This window comes from Pleurodeles waltl, chromosome 3_1 (assembly GCF_031143425.1).
Source record: "Pleurodeles waltl isolate 20211129_DDA chromosome 3_1, aPleWal1.hap1.20221129, whole genome shotgun sequence".
Taxonomy (NCBI): domain Eukaryota; kingdom Metazoa; phylum Chordata; class Amphibia; order Caudata; family Salamandridae; genus Pleurodeles; species Pleurodeles waltl.
The window spans coordinates 1,841,536,007-1,841,556,058 of NC_090440.1; the positions used below are offsets into that span (position 1 = coordinate 1,841,536,007).

Below are 20,052 nucleotides of genomic sequence, written 5' to 3' on the forward strand. Positions count from 1 at the left end.
TGTCTGTCAGGCTGACCTTTGTTCAGCCTGACAGACACTCTTCATGGGGGGCAAAAGGTGGGGGGGCGTGGCCCCTCCGCCCTAAAGGACGGGCCGCCACTGCTAACCTCCTAAATCTCGAGATCTGGTAGATCCCGTGTAAAGGTCCATGCTACTATACTGAAAATTCACGCATCTTAACAATGTTTGCCTGGACTTAGCGTTCGCTCATTCCCGAAAAGAAGCAAGTGTCTGAACTCTGTAACGTGAAATGTCAATAACGTCTGCTTAGTTAATTACGGATTTGACTAGACACCAGCCAGTATGTCATATGGCTGGAAGCACAGAAATGTTGAGTGGTGGGGAAAATGCGTCTCTTGCTGGCACTCAAAAAGTACAGGAAATTCCCTTTTCAGCCAAAACAATAAGTCACTTTATGCTTTCAGGTGCACGGCAGTGAAAACATTTTAGTCTGGGAGAATGAAATAAAATGTATTACCATCTAGAAGCCTTGGTGTGCCAAGTTCGGATATCATGTTTAGGCAGTTTGTATGCGGTTTCAATGAACCCCGATTGTCAGACATCTGGAGTGTGTTAGTTTTCTATTAGCTTTGGTGAGATCCTACTTCTTTGGAAGTACTCGGGTGTAAAAAACGGCTCCTTACTAATAAATAACGTACATCATGCTTTATCTGACAATATTCACCTTTGTCAGGTTCTCTACAGTCTTACTGGCATCAGTTAGCATGATAGGTCGCCAGGATTGTGAGGGGGGTTTATTGGATACGAATTTGGGGTCTTCTTTCAATCCCCAGGTTAACAATATTCTGTGGTTAGAAAAGACAGTTTGTTACAGAAAGATGCTTTTCTGTAGTTTAAAATGCTAACTCCTTGGGGAAGATGTGTTCAGGAAAGACACTGCAGACGCCCAATGGAATATCAGTCTTCCATGTTGGCAGATATCTGAATCACCATATAGTGACGAAGTGTAACTTTCCTCAAACTAGCTGTGGAGAAATCTTGTTTGAGATAGGGAAATCCATCTCTACGGCCACTCAATCTTGATCTCCATACTGGAACTCCCTAATAAGAGGATAGACTTTCTGGTTGTGGCTGTGATGAGTATTTAATCACTTCACAGAGTTTTTATAGCTTTATTATTATAGGTCAGCAACATGTGGGCAAAGGAAATTTTTACTAAAGCCACCCATTGCAAACCATAGATAAGTTGTCCACTCCGCAGGTGTGGTGGTAACCCATTCGCAAAAGGAAAGCAGTGCCATTTTGACCCCCAAGAGTAATTTGCTTAATATACATTGGGGAAATTATGCATATTATGTATGGAACAAAGTATATAATCTCCCTTCCCATACTAATATCCAGTCACGGGCATGTACCATCAGTTTACTGGGTGATCATGGGTCTAAAACAAATGCTAATGATTAACAGTCCAGTTTAAAATCTGACAAAGGGACTTGGGCCACCCGCAAGACATAAAAGAGCCTAGCCTGTCCAATGATTGTGCAAAGGAGGCAAAGTTCTGATTTTACTTAGGTCACATGGGGTCATCTTTTGTTGTCCATTAAGCGTGAACAAATCTTGTAGCATTTAACAAGAGGCTTATCTCCTCTAGTTCTGCTACTCTGTCCTTACTCCATACCCTCACAAGCAAGCAATACTCACTAGACATTAGCATTCAGTGCAGTGGCGTCGTGAACCTCCATTCTAGCAGGTAAAGCAGGGGGCTACCACAGTTCCAATGGGCTTGATTAGTTCTTCTTGCACCTCTTCTTTCAATCAATCAATCAATCAATCATGGTTTATAAAGCATGACTAATCACTAAATAGGGTATCCAGGAGCTTGCAGGTCCGAGAGGCTTATTTGAACTGCCAGGAATTAAGGGACATTCAGATCTCCGAAAGTGAGGTGATGGTCCGGAGGTGCATGGGGAGGCTGATATAGGTTTTTGCTGTGATGTGAAAGAAGGAGCAACCTCCACTTCTGCTTCAGTAGATGCGGGGAGTATGGGCAAGTGAAAGGGAGGCAAAGCGTAGTCTTCTCAATGGTTGGTGGAAGTTCAGGCGGTGGGTAATGTACGCAGGTCCTTGGTTGTGTAGACCCTTTTGTGCATGGGTCAGCAGCTTGAATAGGCATCTGTTCTGTATGGGGAGGCAGTGGAGTTGCCTGAAGTGGGGGTGATGTGGGTTCGTCAAGGAAGACCATGGATGAGCCTGGCTCCAGCGCTCTGTATTGTCTGAATTCTCTGTAGGAGGGGTGTGGCAATTCCTATGTAGAGAATGTTGACATAATCCAGTCGGCTAGTGATGAGGGCCTGTGTCAGGGTGTATCTCGTGTGTAAGGGTAGCCACTTAAAGATGTTACGTAGCATGCGCACAGTGGCAAAGAAGGTGGAGGAGATGGCGCTGATCTGTGATTTCATGGTGAGCTTCTTGTCAATGATGATTCAGAGGATTCTGCCATGGTCGAAGGGAGTAGGTGCAGGTCCTAGGTCTTATGGCAAGCAGGAATCATTCCATGTGTTGCTGCTACTGTCAAAGATCAGTACTTCCGTCTTGTCTGTGTTCAGATAAAGGCAGTTGTTCTTCATCCAGTCAGTGACGCTTGTCATGCATCAGTGGAAGTTGGTTCCGGTTGGTGGTGGAGGGGTTGTTAGTGAGTGAGAGTATGATTTGGGTGTCGTTTGCGTAGGAAATTATGTTGAGACTGTGGGATCTGATGATGTTGGCCATAGGGGTCATATATGCTTTGAAGAGCGTGTGGCTGAGGAATGAGCCCTGGTGAAAGTTGGGAGGTGGATTCTCTGGGTTCTTCCGGTGAGGTTGGAGGTGATCCATTTGAGCGCGTCCTCTTGGATGCCAATTTGGTGGAGACTTTTGATTAGCATGTGTGGGATATGGTGTTGAAGGCTGCAGAGAGGTCGAGGAGGATCAAAGCTGCTGTTTCTCCTTGGTCGAGGAGGGTTTGGATGTCATTGGTGGCTGCGATCAGGGCAGTTTCAGTGCTGTGATTGCTGCAGAAGCCGGATTGGGAAGAGTCGAGTAGCTGGTTCTGCTCCAGGTGTGTCATGAGTTGCTTTTTGTTGATCTTTTCCAGTACCTTCACCAGGAATGGGAGCAGGGAGATTGGCTGGAAGATTTTGTGTTCACTCGAGTCGGCGGAGGCTTTTTTTAGTAGTCTTTCTGTAAGTCCAGAGGAAAAAAGGCTCATAAATAACACTCCAAGAGAATACTGGGGCATGGCTAAAAAATGTAGGCCTATGGCTGACAATTCAACCAAGGACAGTGTATAGTCACGAAAATGGGTAAAAAGGGAGCGAGAGGGGGCAAACACAAAGAGCAAGATAGTGAGAGGAAAGAAAGAAACAGAAAGGCCGAGAGAAAAGAAAAGTTGACTGAAGTAGTGTTGAATTAATGGTCAGGGTAAGGCAGTGTGGCAGTATAATCACATATTTATTTAGGTACAACGGTACAAGGAGAACAACACCATCTCTTGCACTGCCTGCTCCTAACTGCCGCTTTCCCTACATTCTACCCTGCTACATTCTACACTACTGACAACCACCACAAATAGGATAGAAGGGTGGAAGAAAAGAAGGGTAGTTGGAAGGATGAGTGAAAAGATGGATTATGGAAGGATGAACGGATGCCTAGATAAAAAGTGAAAGAATGGACCAAGTGTGTAGTGTGTGACAACTTATGAATTCAAAGATGAGGGGGTGGGAAGTTAAAGGGTTGATCAAACGGTAAATGAACGGGTGGTTGGATCGAAAAATGGATGGAAAGTGAGAGGATGCATGGAAAAGTGGACGGATGGATGGGAAAAATACTGAAAGGGTGGAGTGAGTCTTCAAGGGTTTGTAGGGCTCTCTAGCTTTGTGCAATAAGAGGTATGCTTCAACGTAGGGGTATTTTTACATTCTGACTACTCCCTCGAATCGCAGTAAGTACGAGACTGAATGACGGATTACAGAACGTAACAAAATGTGCGCTAATTGTAACCCGATGCCTGCACTTTTATGACATTACCGCACTGCTTTATCAACAGTGCGTTTGACTTTGACTAAACAAGAAGGGAAAAAACATACACTTTTGCATTCCTTTCTGGTCCTTTCGCAACAGTTTCCACTGGTGCAAGAAGATTAATCCGCACGTTGTCCGGAACAATCTTCGTTCACCCTTTTCCTAGATTGCGGATGTTTAAGACGGGAAGCCTTTTTGAGGAAGCTGAATCTTATATCAGCGTTGAAAGGGAATCGAAAACTAGCTCTCCCCGTGGCATTTAAGACAGGGTGCGGTCACTGGCATTCAGACGTGCACATCTGCTTGTATTTAGTGTGGTTTCGATAGATGGGTTTTTACTGCCACCTAGTGGACCGTTCATGAAAAATCTTGAACTATTGCGACACAGTCTACGTTGAATCGTAACTGTCGAAAGTCATGTAAGTAGTCTAAGATTATTTTAATGCACCCTCTCTTCCTAAATGAGATTTTGAAGTAGAATAGAACTGATTTGGGTGCGTTCAAGACTATCCTAAAGCAATCGTTTACGACTTAGTATCAGGAAAGAAAGAAACTTGAATCGCTTATTAATCTATCTTTCTTGAGAACGCTTCACTGTGTCTTACGTTTTCCTTGCTATTGTGTGCCATCGACACGAGTTTTTATTTGATTTTTTAAAATGTATACTGTAGTGCCACATTCGCAATGAGTGGATGTAACTGTACTGTACTTGAATATTTAGTTTAGTGTTAGGTGAGAACCCCAGCATGCTACTCCTAAGTAGTTCAGTCTTTCTATTTAGTATTTTCGCTTACTCGTTAATAGAAGTCATTATTATTAGCCATCATTTAAAGAGCACCATTTCAACGGACCTTACATTTCAAATAATTTTGAGTCAAGTTTTAAAGTGGTGCCCGATACAATAAATATACTATTTCCGACTGAATACACACCGTAAAGTATATATCTACATAGAACACAAATAGTTGCCTTGATATAGACACTGAAATAAAGGCGAATCAATCCACAAACAGAAGAAAAACAAATTCAAATGCTTGTACTGCAGTTGGGTGAGGAACGTAGGAATTACATCGTAGAATAAATCCTCCATGTTGGTCATCGCTAGAACTTCCTAAACCGCGTTCATCTAGTTTACAAAGCATGTCAAACTCTAAAGGGCATATTTATACTCTGTTTGCACCAAAATTTTGACGCACAATCGGCGCAAACCCTACCGCATATTTATACTTTGACGTCCGACCCCGCGGACGTCAAAATTCCACCATGTGCGTAATTTTTTGGAAGGGGGAACCAGCCTTGCGTTAATTATATGCTAGGTAGGAGTTCCCTTCCAAAAAATGACTTTAAGGCCTGTGCATTTTGACGCACAGGAGGGGGTGGGCCTTAAAAAACGGCGCACAGCCTGATGGGCGCCGTTTTTTAACGCCTGGGTTGTGCAGGCGTTAAGGGACCTGTGGGCTCGGAAGGAGCCCAGAGGTGCCCCCCCCTGCCCCCAAGGACACCCCCTGCCACCCTTGCCCACCCCAGGAGGACACCCAAGGATGGAGGGACCCATCCCAGGGAAGTAAAGGTAAGTTCGGGTAAGTATTTTTTCCAATTTTTTTTGTGGCATAGGGGGGCCTGATTTGGGCCCCCCTACATGCCACTATGCCCAATGACCATGCCCAGGGGACATAAGTCCCCTGGGCATGGCCATTGGGCAAGGGGGCATGACTCCTGTCTTTGCTAAGACAGATGTCATGTCAATGGAGTTTGGGCGTACAAAAAAATGGTGCAAATCCGGTTTGAGGCCTGAATTTTGCCTCAGACCCGACTTGCCCCATTTTTTGACGCACAACCCCCATTTTCCCATACGCCGGCGCTGCCTGGTGTGAGTCATTTTTTTTTACGCACACCAGTCCGCAGCGCCGGCTAACGTCATTCCATAAATAAGGCGCCCGCATGGTGCGTTGGAATGGCGTTAGCCGGCGGTAAAATTTTTGCCGCAGTTGTGTGTCAAAAAGTATAAATATGGGCCTAAGGGCCAGAAGTAGCATTTTCCAATTTTGCAAATCGGAAATTGCGAGTCGGTGCGACTCCCAATTTCCGATTCGCAAAATCGGATGCAGTATGGTGTCTCAGACACGACTGCGAGTCACTATGGGGTCGCAAAGACCCACCTCATTAATATTAATGAGGTGGGTCGCATTTTGCGACCCCATAGCGAGTCCCTGCACTCACAGGGATGGTGGCCTGCTGAAGTCAGCAGACCTCCATGTCTGTGACTGCTTTTTAAATAAAGCAGTTTTTTTATTTTATTTTGCAGCCCGTTTTCCTTAAAGGAAAACGAGTTGCAAAATTGAAAAAATAACGGAACCATTGCTCTGAAAAAACATTTTTGCCAACATTCACAAAGGGGAAGGGGTCCCATAGTGTGACACTCGTGGTAACTGCGAATTGCTTTGCGACTGCATTCGCGGTCACAAAGCAATTTAGCAAGGATACCCCTTCCTATTTGCGAGTCGCATTCACAATTTGCGAGTCAGTACCAACTCGCAAATTGTGAATGAGCATCGCATTCGGCATTTTGCATGGTGCAAACTGCGATTTTCGCAGTTTGCACCATGCAAAATGCATGCTACATCTGGCCCCTAAGCCCCTTATTCACAGAACATGGTTAAGATGCCAGAGTTAGTAATGGCTGCACAACTGTAACCTTCCAGTAATCCAAAGCATGTTGACAAACTAGGCCTAAAAGAAATGTCATTCAGCTTTCTCGCTTTTAGGTCCAGATTTAAGAGGGCCTAGCGCCTCCATGCGCCACATTAGTGTAATTTTTTATCACACTAATGTGGCCCAACGAGGCCTAATTCACTGTGCCATATTTACAAAGTGGCGCAATGTATGCATTGCGCCACTTTGTAACCCCTTGCTCCACATTATGCCTTTGCCAGGCATAATTATTTAAGGGGGACGTTCCCCCTTTAATGGGGCAGTGGAATCTAAAATTCCACTGGGCATACCATTGGTTTCAATCGGCCCCTATGTACTCTGCACAGTACATCAATAGCTTCAAAAATTTGACTCTATTGCCCCAACCCTGCGCCATAATGAGCCATATTTTAAATAGGGCGTACACATGGTGGCGGTAGCGGGATGCTAAGGGGTGCAAGAAAAGTGGTGCTGCATCGGATGCGGCGCCACTTTTCTTAAATTCAAGCCTTAATCTTATAGCAAAGACTCATGCTAGCTTTGTGTACCCTTGCAGAATTCTACTTCAGGCCAAACAGTGATAAGACAGTAGAAATAGAGGGTCAGATTGATCAAAAAGTCTTGCAACACATCAAGACAACTTGCTGCACTGTGTGGCAGGGAGCCTGCAGAAATGCACCAGAAATTTCTGGTGCATTTCTGATCTCTCCCTGCCACGCAGAGTGCAGCACATATAGAAAGATAAAATAATGAGAACTAAATATATTTCTCTTATGCCTATGATGGGAAGGCATACCATTTGACGTGACTCTATTTTACTAAACTTAGTAAATCTGGGATTGCGTCAAAATCCATGGGTGGATGCATAGGAACTCACATGCTCAAACCATGGAACTAATGCAGAGTAACATACGGCAGCAATTCACACTCCCATGTGTTACTCTGAATTTACTAAGCCACACAGAACCATGTGAAGTGGCTTTGCATGGTTTAGTAACTACCACTAAAGGGCTTATGTTGTCTTTAATCACTTTGCGTACTGCTTGGGCAACGCAAGTCCTTTGTAAATATTGCCCAGAATGTCCAAGTAACAGCCATTTGCCTCATCATGATTTGTGCTAATATGCAAGACAATAACTTTTCCTTACATAGCATTAATACCACTATTTGGTACTTCGGAGCTCTGTAAATAACAGACATTACTATTAACCAATGTATTGTTGCTTGATTTATTGATACTGGAGAAATGAAAGGTGAGTTGGCCCTAACAGAGTTCAAAAGCATGACCTGAACTTTACACACACACATCCAGGGATGTAATAAATGTTCCTGCAACCACCACCCCCAGGACCCCCCCTCAGCACAGTAACCTGGCATGAGAGCTCCTGAGTGAATCACGAGGAGACCCCTCCATGTACATTGCAGGGGGTCCTCCTTAAGTTTTGTTACTCCAGTGCAGACCACCAACAAGAACTTAACTCACTGAACCATCTTGTTGGCTTTAAAATACTTCATTCATTCAAAAACGAATCTAGCCATTTGTTTCAGTAAGCTAGCTCCATGGAGAGAGTAGCAAAAATAGAGGAGAAGGAGCACACATTTTGTACACGAAAAGCACAAAGGAATGGGTAATGTTCTAAAATTGTACCTCATCTATGGCACCAAAATACCTTAGAATAGCCTGGGGGGGCTCTGAGAAACAGCAACTAGTGGGACACATGCAGTCACAAGGAATGAGACTCCTTTAGTAAGATCCATGTGAAAGCATTTCCAGTGCTTCTGAGAAACAGATCTGCTCTGCCAGGTGGCTCGACTAGCATGCTTGGGTGGGACAGGGGCAGAATGGCCATCAGCCAAGTGCTGGTGAGAGAACCACCCTTCCTGAAACCATTGCCCTGCCCCTGGCCTCGCATGCTCGGATTGGCTTGGAGGTTTGTTGATGCATTCTGTTCCTTGAAGAGATTTAATGCCTCCTTCGAGGTGGGTGTAGAAGGAGCTCCATTTATGCCCCAACCAGCAATCTTTGTTCACCTGTATATCAGCCGCTAACTTCAACTGCTGAAAGAAAACATATTAGAGGCAGAGAAGAGTCTGAGCCACTGCCACCATTGACGGCACTGGCCCAGTCACTGCCATGTCTCTAAAGCACACTGCAGGAGGGAGCTTACTGCCTTCCTCCACCCAAACTTAAAATGGGACCAAGCACATTCCATCAAATGTCTGCAGAGATCCCATGTTTGGCAAGTGCTGCTGAACAGATGGGTGGAGGAAGAACACAATGTTCAGCCTCTGGTTTAAACTCAGTTTTATATAACATCTTTCAGAAACATGTTTCCCCAAAATGCTAAGAAGTCAGGCAAGTAGACAAAGGGAAACCTGCTACTGGTTAGGGTATTTTCAGAGAACAAAAGATATAATACTTATAAATCAGTGATAGTCTATGTTATTTTGCTACATTTTTTAAAATATTTATTGGTTATTTTCAGATGTATATATGCGTCACAGAAAAGAAATCACTAAGGAAACTTATCCTGAAAATAATTGACCTATATTTACATTTTTCGACACAATTTAGAGTGAGAAATATATTACAAGCAAACTATTCTGACTCTTATTTACTGTCAATGAATCTGCTTTAGGTGCAGATTAAAAGTCATAGGCCTCGGTTACGAGTGTTGGATACGATAACTATTGGACATCATAGTGTTCACATTTTATTGGTGGTATCAATCAATCAATCAGTATTTGTAGTGCGCAGCAACTCACCCGTGAGGGTCTCAAGGCGCTGGCTGTAATAACTATTAACCATTCCAGATTTTGCCCAAAACATGGGACCTAACTTGAGGGGTTTTGGTGCTGCTACAGCCAGATCCACGCACCTCAATATTTACTAGGCATTTCCCCCAGTTTATCAGCAAGTATGACCTGCCATAATGTACCTGTGGCAAACTGTGGTGTTTGCTACAAAGGCCGTAATACTGACGTGTGGTCACATGAGTTAGAGCATATACGGGATTTAGCCTGGATTCTTGCAGTTGTCTTCCATTTTGTTTTGATATTTACGCTCTATGAAACTAAACTTGAACGTACGTTTAGCTGATGTTAACGTGCATAGGAAGCCAAGAGGCCTATGCCAATAGGAGCAAGGTGCCAGTCTACATCTACACTCGTACAAGTTGTTCCAAGCACAGACTGCTGTTGAGATCCAATTAGACACTTTTCCGATACTTGCCTCACGGGCAGTGTGCGCCTGCGCTGCAGAGTCACAGAGCAGTGATGCTGTCTGCCACGGATGTCAGTTTAGGTCGGCCAAGGGTAGCAGTTCCATTGTCATAACCCTGCCTGTCTGCGCTGCCCCAGATCTCAGAGGTCGAGATTTCTATGGCAGGAACGGGAAATAAAGATGTTTTTCTTCATGCTCAATGTGCCACAAGTAATTGTAAAGTGATCAAAACCGAATTCCGGGCCCCAATACTTCACTCAGGTACCCCAGGCAAGTATTTGTAAGGATTCTGGACATGTTAGCGAACTGGGTTCGAACTTTCAGATTTTGCTGATACAGTGTTATTTGTACGACTGTCATTTAGCACTTTACGGCATCTGGAATGTTAATTAAAACAGGATGTTAGCTGCTGCCGAGTTGCTGCAGCTTGGAGGCCATGGAGTTACAGTTGAAATCATTGCTTGCTAATTTTCACATTTTTCAAGATCAAGTATCCGAAGCCAGCTCAGAACACTCGCACTACATTTCACCACAACTTGAAATCATTTCATTTAATGAGACGATGATGTGACGTGAAAGGAAGCAGACCCTGCTGGTGTTTTCAGTTGCTGGACATTATGCCCAGCGGTTCTTGCAGCGCCGTCACCAAAACAAAAAATATGACGGTTGCACTTTGAGGATGAAAATAAACGCAAGCAGCTATTGCAGAACAGCATGGTTCAAATGCCATGGATGCTGGGGGAAGATATACGTTTAATGTTCTACTGGAAACAGCGAAGCGAATAGCTCTTTAACCTACCGATGCTAGAGTGATGGTTCAGTGAATTAAACGCTCCACACTGACGTTTGCTGTGAACTACAGGTCAAGAGTATGAATGCGGGCTAGCCTCATCTTTCTACCCGTCCAAAGGCAGTATATTGCATACATGTTCCGCGCAGAAGTATCACTTCTTATTTACAGCGCCCAGAAAAGGCGGAAGTCGCGCGTAGCATTATGCGAAAACATGGTCATATATCTAATGTAAAGTTGAGCATGCATTGCCTGCCCGTGGCCTCGGACTTCTCAAAGTCCCAAAAATGCTCTGCGCTTGAATTGAAAACAAGTTACTCGGGAACTAACACATTGGGGGTCAAGGTGTTTCAACAGAAAGGGGGTGGAGTCTACTCATACAGTAATTTATGTTTGGCAACAAGGTTAAACTTTACCGTTAATCTCTTCTGATTTAGTTGATCAGAAAGGTTGCATTTTTACACTATCTTGTGGGTAAAGGCACCTGCTGCATAGATCTTTATGTGCTTTGGAACCCTCAGGGGATAATGATAATGGGACGATAACCCTGGTGGTTAATGCAGCTGCCCTTTATGTCTAGTCAAAGTTTTGACTAATTAAGCAGAAGAGTTACTGTGTCCTCTGCAAAAAAAAAAAAAACAGACCACAGATTTTAACTTTATGAAAACAGGTAAGAAAGTTTACTGCTTTTGCCACAAAGATCCTTTTTTTTTTACCTGGTTCATAAATTGCAATCGTTCCAATAAAACACAGTGACCGATGAACCAGCATGTAGGAGCTACATGCTGCAACGCATGTGTTTAGAACCCTATTTTGTCTCCAATGCCATTATTATAAGACTGCTAAAAAGGTTCCTTTGAGTAGTAATAAAGCCTTATTACTACAGACAACCCCAAACACTGCTTTATGTTTAATATCCTGACTTTGAGTTTCATTTAACCGTACACTCCTAGCATATCATGCTTACCAGACGATATGTGATTCCTACACCTTGTAACTCTCAATGTCCTGTCTAACTTATGCTTTTCATTGATTTTCATATTTGTTTTATTGTCTATTAACAATGTGTATAATGTATGTTTCTGATACAATGCGCTCTGATACTCTGCATTGGGCTGAGTACCGTATAAAAGAATAAAATTAAAAAAATAGTGATATTTAAATCATTATTTGGTTAATTTCTCATGCAGACATACACTGAGCATTCTTATAATACATATATATCTTGTACATACAGGGGTTGAACAATGCCAAAAATCTGCCTTCAAATCACAGTTTCTGTTAAATACTTCCGAAGTGATAAGCTGTGTGCCTTGGTTTCCCTTAATTGCATTGTGTTTGGCTCCTGATAGTGCCAAATACAGGATCATACTCGAGGAAAAGGAGGACTGGTAGCCCCTTAAATCCAGCCTTTGTCTTGGGCCCATCTGGAACTGAAAATAAGAAATTCCCTTCACCACCTGCTTGTTGCTGCTTGGAACAGAAAGCAGATAACTTGTAGGAGTGGCTGGCCATGAACCGGTGTCTGTAAATTACACTGAGACAAATTCAGTAAATTTCACTGTTCAGCCTGAAACCCAATTCCGGCTCATTAATAGCTGTGGGATCCAGGAAACAGCTATTTCCCCTCCTAGAGTATAAACAGATATATAATACATTCCGGCTCATTAATAGCTGTCGGATCCAGGAAACAGCTATTTCCCCTCCTAGCCTAGAGTATAAACATATATATAATACATTTGCCGAATATATATATATATATATATATATATATATATATATATATATATATATATATATATGTATGTATATATGTTCGGCGAATGTATTACCACCAATACATATCCTGTTAAATGTCTAGCTGTGGAAGCCTCTATCCAATAGGGTATTTGAGCAGCCATTTTCCTTTTCAGAGGCTTATTCAGATGCTGACCAGATCAGAGGATAGACTGAGCCTCACAGTTCTAAATGAGTATGGATTTCCTCAACTATAGCTTTTGACACAGCCTCTGTCTTAATTCTTTGGGAACCGAGATTGAATCTTAGCAAATCAAAAGCATTGTTACATCAGTAGCTTGTGATATGCTACTGAGAAATGTGTTTGGCCGAGCTTACCATTCAACAACTCACTGTCTTGGCTGAATTATAGATATTTTACGTATTATTTTACTGTATAGAGGAAATTATAAAACGCACCCATTTTTGATGAAGATAACCCAACAAATAAAAAAGGTTATTTAAAATATTAAAAGTAGACAACGTCTTCTTCAAGAAAGTAAAACAACCTTCACAGCTGGTTCAGCCTGCTAATCAATGCTGAGTTTATCCTAAAAAACAACTCAATCATAGATCATTCAGTTCAAGGACTGGCCAAACCCATTGATTAATGGGTGTGCGACCAAAGGCTGCTGAGGTTTACACCTTTGATCTGAAACCAAATTACAATCTTGATCATACTAAGTAGAATTTCCCTCATTTTTTGCTGCCCACTAGTGATGGGCACTGAGACAGCTAAGACTGAAACCACATGATCTGATGACCAAATAGCATATATTAGTGAGTGATAATAAAGACTGGGGCCCAGATTCACAAAGAGCCTCTGCAGCTGTGGCAGAGACTTTGCAGTCATGGTGGAGTCTCAGCACTAATTACAAAAGTATGGAGACTCCACCACGACTGCAGAGGCTCCTTGTGAATTGGACCCTAGAAGTCTGGATTCAGCCCAACACTGGTGACCTATGTCTCCGATTTGTTAATGCTGGCTTTTGACTATTTGAAATTACCATTAGCCTTCATATAAATAATTGCTTTTGTGGTTTATTGCATTTTAAATCTGCTTTTTGCTATGTGTCATGTAATAGTTTTCTAGTGATAAACAAGAACTATTCCCTATCACCCTTGTCTTCATAGCTCCAGCTTACTTTTTTACTTTCTTCCTCTTTTTACTGCCTCATTCATCCACACTAATCAATTGCCATCACACCAATCAATTGCCATGTATGTACAAACATGTTTGATCTTTAATTATCAAATGACATATGCCTTCCAAAAGTTATTAGACTCTTCATTTTCACTGCAGGTGATGTAGGTAAAGCATGCAGGAAAGATGGCCAAGTGTACATGAACCAGGACATTTGGAAACCCAGTCCATGCCTGATATGTGTCTGTGACAGTGGTGCCATCCTCTGTGATGAGATCCAGTGCCCAGATATCACCGACTGTGACAGGCCCCAGATCCCTACTGGGGAATGCTGTCCAGTGTGTTCGAACACTGAGGGTGGTAACATACCCTATGGAGGTAAGTCAGATAATTATTGCATGTGTGATTACTTGTGAGGCACACTTGCAGCCTTAAACATGAAAATAAATGAGAGTTTTCAAAATATATGTCATTTTCTTTTGTCAAAACTGTGTATATGCAGATGCCATTACATTACCCTATTGTAGCCCAGAGTTTTATTTGTTATTGTCTTTTGTTTGAAATTTCCAGTACTACCATATTGAGTAAGTTGCCATTTCAGATTAAATGGGTTATGCATTCAGAAAATACTATAGTAAAAGTAATTCTCCTAAGTATAAAAAGGTATTTTTATTTAGGTACGACTTGATAAAGACATGGTTCATTTACAATGAACTGCATTTAGGCTGACTCTCCATTATTTTCAGTTGGCCATAAGTACACATTAAAAATGTATATTTCACAGAACCTAAATCACAGATAGACAACAGAGTAGAAAGCTCCACAGCAGTAGGTAGTTTCTTTTATTTAGCAGGAGATACTCACATAAAGCAGCTGCTGATTTGAGCACTGCTTCTCAGGTATCAAAACTAATTAAATCTTATGATATTACATAAGCACCTTAGCCAGCTCGCTCCACTGACTCTATGAGTACTGCTATTCTTCAATGATGATGTCCTTAACCTTCCCCCTTCAACATGCCAAGACTGTTTCAAGACTGCCAGTTTCACCTCTCAATGTACAGACTTTGGGCCTCATTATGAGTCTGGCGGTCTTCAGACCGTCAGACCCATGGTGGCGGTCGGACCGCCGCAGTTGTGGAGATCTGACCTTCACATTATGACTGTGGCGGAGCCGCCCTGGTCCAACTGCTGACACCGCCAGGTCCCCATACCGCCAGCCTTTCCATGGTGGTTTACACCGCCATGGAAAAGTTAGCATAATAGGGGTGTCGAGGCCCCCATACACAGCCCGTCGCACATTCCACTGCCAGAATTACGGGGAGTGGAATGCACTATGGGTGCTGCTGAACCCGCTCACCGACACCATTAGGAGCCGGCCTCATTGTTAAAGCCGTGTTCACCACAGGGCCGGTGGGTGGAAACGCTATTTCCGCCGCCGGCCCTGCGGTGAACTGTTAATAGGGCTGGTGGTGTTCAGGCCGCACACGCGGCCTGATGGAGGAACGAGTTTGGCATGCAGCCTCCGCCACCCGCCAAACTCGTAATGAGGCCCCTTGTTTCAGAGGTTACTGATATGTGTCCCTAAATGTGCTATAGTCTAAGATTTGCAGTTATTATATTTTTGAGTAATTAACAGTTTTTTTAGTGAGCCAAAGAATTCTAATAAAGTAGGTAATTACAGAGGAATTGAGCACAGTTACTGTTTCCTCAATGTTCTTATTATTTTTCTCTGTCTACTAAAGTATTGACAAATTTCTCTAAATAGCCACAGGCAGACTTTTAATCAGATTTCTGTTTCCATACAGCTCCAAGAGGCCACATGTCACATTTCTCTGTGCCCCATTGTTGTGTTAAGAATGTATCTCCAGTTTAGCAGGCTGACACTTTGTATAACTCACTTAGAAAATAAAAATTCAGTATTAATCACTGGTCGTGGATAACTTGAAATTATTGTCCATGGCCATGAAAGAGTCTTTGAGATAAGATGCATAATATAAAAGCAACATCAGCTCTGTTGATGGTCATTTTTTCATATATTGACTTGAACAGGGACCTGATTTATCAATTCTTTTTGCAGTCAAAAAGCCTGAGATTCACACAATTATAAACTATGTAACAACAGAAATGCAAGCTGCCTTGTACGAAAGGTAGATTGCAAGCCACAAATGTAGTTCCAACTCTCAGAGTGCACTTTATGACCAATAACATATTGAAAAGCAAAGTGGGCGTAGAAGAAGCATCATCACTGATTTGCTATGGAAAGTACTAATGTGTTGTGACCACAACTGCAGTCGCAAACCACTGATCCAATACTGACTACTTAGAGAGGATGGTATCCATTTGGACATCAGGTGAATCAGTACTCTTAGGGATGAGCCAGATTTGGGCTCAATGCATTACTTTTTCTATACATTCACACCTGCTTAGGGCAATAGCAAACATGGATTCATACTGATAGCTTGCTGTTTTTTTTATGGTGGAACAAACACAACCACACTTGAAGCAAGCTGAACGATCCTGTTATCATTCTACCACTTTTCCCAGGTTTTAAGACTGCCTCGAAGTGGCATTGTTTTTTTGGCATAAGGTCTTGTCAACTAGAGCATTGCCTCAAAATTCATGAGGGGGTTGCTGGGGAACTTCCATGTACTGTCCAAGGAAGGCAGCCTTAACCCAAAGTAGCACAAAACTCTATTTTGAGTTGGTTTATGACTACTGTCCAGTGCAAATCAGGATGTGCTCTGAAAAGTAATCTTAAAAAACACGTTGCACTTGTTTACATCACTTTTGTGACACACACCCATCTCAAACTGTCAGTAACTTTGCTGCTTAGAATTTTTAAATACTTTTTAAGTGCACTTGGGTATAGTCACCTCCAAACTCTCATCTCAAGTTTATCCACTTATACTGCTTGAAAGAAAATTTGCAAGTCTTTCCTTGCTTGTGGAATCAGCCACATCTTTTGATATGTGATACATGCTCATATACACTAAGGTTAAAAAAATTATCCAGCTAATACATAGACATGGTTACATGCCATAACAAATGTGAGGAACAAAATAATGTAAATTCCCCAAAAGCGCAAATAATGACATTGCATTGCAAAGAAAACTAAACAGAAAATTGATTATTTCTACAATAATACTATTTTTTATTGCTTTTGCAGGGAGAGGAGCTAAGGTAAGCAAATTACCATTCATTTAATTATTTTTTTATTTCATTTTTCATATAGTTTCTATTTAGCGCTTCTCCTACCCTGGGGATATCACTGCCCTTCACAATCATCTAAACCATGAGACATATATCTTTGAATACATATTTTAAACAGTAGTTGGAGTAACGAAAACGAGCAGACAGAAATTCAAATCCACACCACCAGGAAAAAAAGAAGAGATTACAGTGAAAAGATTGACGTGAAAAGAAATTGGGAAGGCTAAAAATGAAAGGTAGATATATGCAATATGACAATTATTCAAGTTCTAGGGAAGGCCAAAGCAAAAAGCTGTTAGAGGTTGAATCTGAACAACGAAGTAGTCAGTTGTTTTCTTGATAAGAGCAATGTTTTTCTGACATTTGCTAGTGCTGTATTGAATTTCCCTAATTTAATTAGAAAACACAGTGGTTTTGCCAAAATGGTTTACACAGTAAAAGACATTGCCAAGAACAAAAGTAGTAATGTCATAAGCTAGCAAAGGAGGAGGCATCAACAGTTGAACTATTTATATGTTTAACTGCAGGGTATTTTTAAACTCCCATTTAACTGAAAGCTTCATAGAACTAGAAACAAAAAGGTAGGAGAGAGAGAGGGGAACAGCGAAAGAGAGGGGAGAATGCGACAGACATTAGAAATCATGCTTGGGCTTAGATAAGTGTCCAGCCATTCCTTAAGAGAAGTTGACTGCCCTGACATCTGAAGGAGTTAAGTGGTTTGTTCCAAATTGAGGAGGGATGAGCTGGAATGACTTGCCTCTCATTCGTTGGATCTCAAAGTGACTCACCATAAACAAAGGGGGCTCCTTCCCAACATGGATTTCTGAAGTGATTTTGTCAGGAGAGAGATTAGTGAGAGATTGAGTTGTCGAAACAATGTGAGGTAGCGGCTGTCCACAACAGCAATGCCAGAGAGAATGTAGGCTCCATAATTTGGATACCTTTTTTAATAAAAATGATTTCAAGTGAAAATGAACATAGAGAGATAGGGGACAAACAATGACTGTGATAAATGGAGAGAAAAAGGACACAGCGTTGGGAAGAGATGATATGCAAGGGAGAGATTATGAATGCATTTAAACTCTGCAGATAATACAGAAGTGAACATGGAACAGAATGGAAAGCCAATGCATAAAGGTGAAATAAGAGAGATTTGTTGTGAGGAGAGTTCAAAAAACAGACAACTAGAAAAATCTAAGATAGATAGCAGTGTAGCAGCAGCCTAGTCAGAGGTATGTCCCTAGAGAAGAGAGGGACAATAGTCAAGACTGGAAATAATTACTGTGATAATTAAGAATGTGTTTATCTGGAACGCCATAAGTGAGTGGTAGTGTCAAGTGATGTAAAGTTGGTATCTCTATGTATGGAAAACCTGAGAGATGTGAAATGAAAAGGTGAAAGGTCACATAAAAAGCTGCAACTAAGCTGCATAAAATGATCGAAGGGATGCATAAAGCAGATGGGCAGGAAGGAATATGATTACCTCTCTAATAAATTAGTTTTACCCATACAAAGAAGAGCTAATATATTGACAATGTACATTTCTTTTTGTTTAACAGGGCCAAAAGGGAGAACCAGGACAGATCCCTGCTGTAAGTTATCTCAGCTCTTTGCTAGCCAACTGTACAGATATTTTACATATTTTTTCTAAAATTAATGAAACATTTCCAATTTATTATTGTTTGGAGCAGATATAAACGATGAGTTAAATACTGAGATATATTGGCATAATTGTATCTACTATTTAGATTAACAAAACGATTCCCTTTATACCTGTTCTGCGATTTAGTGTAGCTTGACATAGGGGGTCATTCTGACCGCGGCGGACGGCAGTCGCCGCCCGCCAAGCGGTTCCCGCCGAAAGACCGCTCCGCGGTCAAAAGACCGCAGCGGTCATTCTGGCTTTCCCACTGGGCCGGCGGGTGACCGCCGAAAGTCCGCCCGCCAGCCCAGCGGGAAACACCCTTCCCACGAGGATGCCGGCTCAGAATGGAGCCGGCGGAGTGGGAAGGTGCGACTGGTGCAGTTGCACCCGTCGCAAATTTCAGTGCCTGCAAAGCATACACTGAAATTCTTCGTGGGGCCCTCTTACGGGGGCCCCTGCAGTGCCCATGCCAGTAGCATGGGCACTGCAGGGGGCCCCAGGGGCCCCGCGGCACCCCCTACCGCCATCCTGTTCCTGGCGGGAGAACCGCCAGGAACCGGATGGCGGTAGGGGGTGTCAGAATCCCCATGGCGGCGGAGCGCGCTCCGCCGCCATGGAGGATTCTCAAGGGCAGCGGGAAGTCGGCGGTACACCGCCGACTTTCCATTTCTGGCCGCGGCTGAACCGCCGTGGTCAGAATGCCCAGCGGTGCACCGCCAGCCTGTTGGCGGTGCTACCGCCGACCTCCGCCATGGCGGTAATTACCGCCAGGGTCAGAATGACCCCCATAGCCTTTTGTTTACACATCCTATTGTTATTTTCAAGAGCAACGACATGCCTTACCGCATTCCAAGAAGGAGACAATATGCTGAGGGTGTGCCAAGCTAGTGAAAACAAGCCCTGGCAAAAACAATAGGTCTCATTATTAACATTCTGGCACGGACCTGTTGCCTGTAGCAATGCTTGTTTGCTTTGGCATACTGTAAGGTCAAAAGCATTCCAAAATGGCCATCCACACCAGCATGTGTATACACCGCTGCCCATTTTGGAGTGATTTTTGTCAAAACATATTTGCAAAATGTCCAAGCAAGCATGTGTAAATGTTGTTGATCATCTTTTAACTATTTCTGTTATAGTTTAACAAAATCCATTACATGATTGTCACTCATGCATCAACATGTATGTAAGCAGAGAAGGCTATCTTTCAATGTGGTTTGTCAAACTGCAAGACAAATTATTGTAAGATATCTGCTGGAGAGTGTGCCTGCATGCACATCCATGCTGATGGAAGACAAGATTGCTGGTTTTTGTTTTTGTATTCTATTATTAATTTACAGTTCAATGATGGACTATGCCCAATTTCAAAAAGTAAATCAAGAAGTAAAGTATGTTTTTGATAACGAGTATAAGTGAGCAGTCCAGTAGCATTGGGCAGCTGCCAGGCTTTCATAAACAGTTTAAACAAAATAACTAAATCAGAGGAAAAGAATGAGTGGATGAATGCTGATTAGATAGGGGGGAGGTGGGAAGAAAGACACCAGGGAGGTAGAG

General features: G+C 42.6%; 1 protein-coding gene across 1 annotated transcript in view; it reads left to right on the top strand.

Moving 5' to 3' along the window:
- The window catches only part of COL5A2 (collagen type V alpha 2 chain), a 325,125-nt gene that overhangs the window by 97,677 nt on the left and 207,396 nt on the right, over window positions 1-20,052 (top strand). Inside the window, exons 2-4 of the mRNA XM_069225929.1 lie at window positions 13,804-14,022; window positions 16,813-16,826; window positions 18,416-18,448. Coding sequence (XP_069082030.1) covers window positions 13,804-14,022; window positions 16,813-16,826; window positions 18,416-18,448 — 266 coding nt within the window. The remainder of the gene's footprint in view (window positions 1-13,803; window positions 14,023-16,812; window positions 16,827-18,415; window positions 18,449-20,052) is intronic.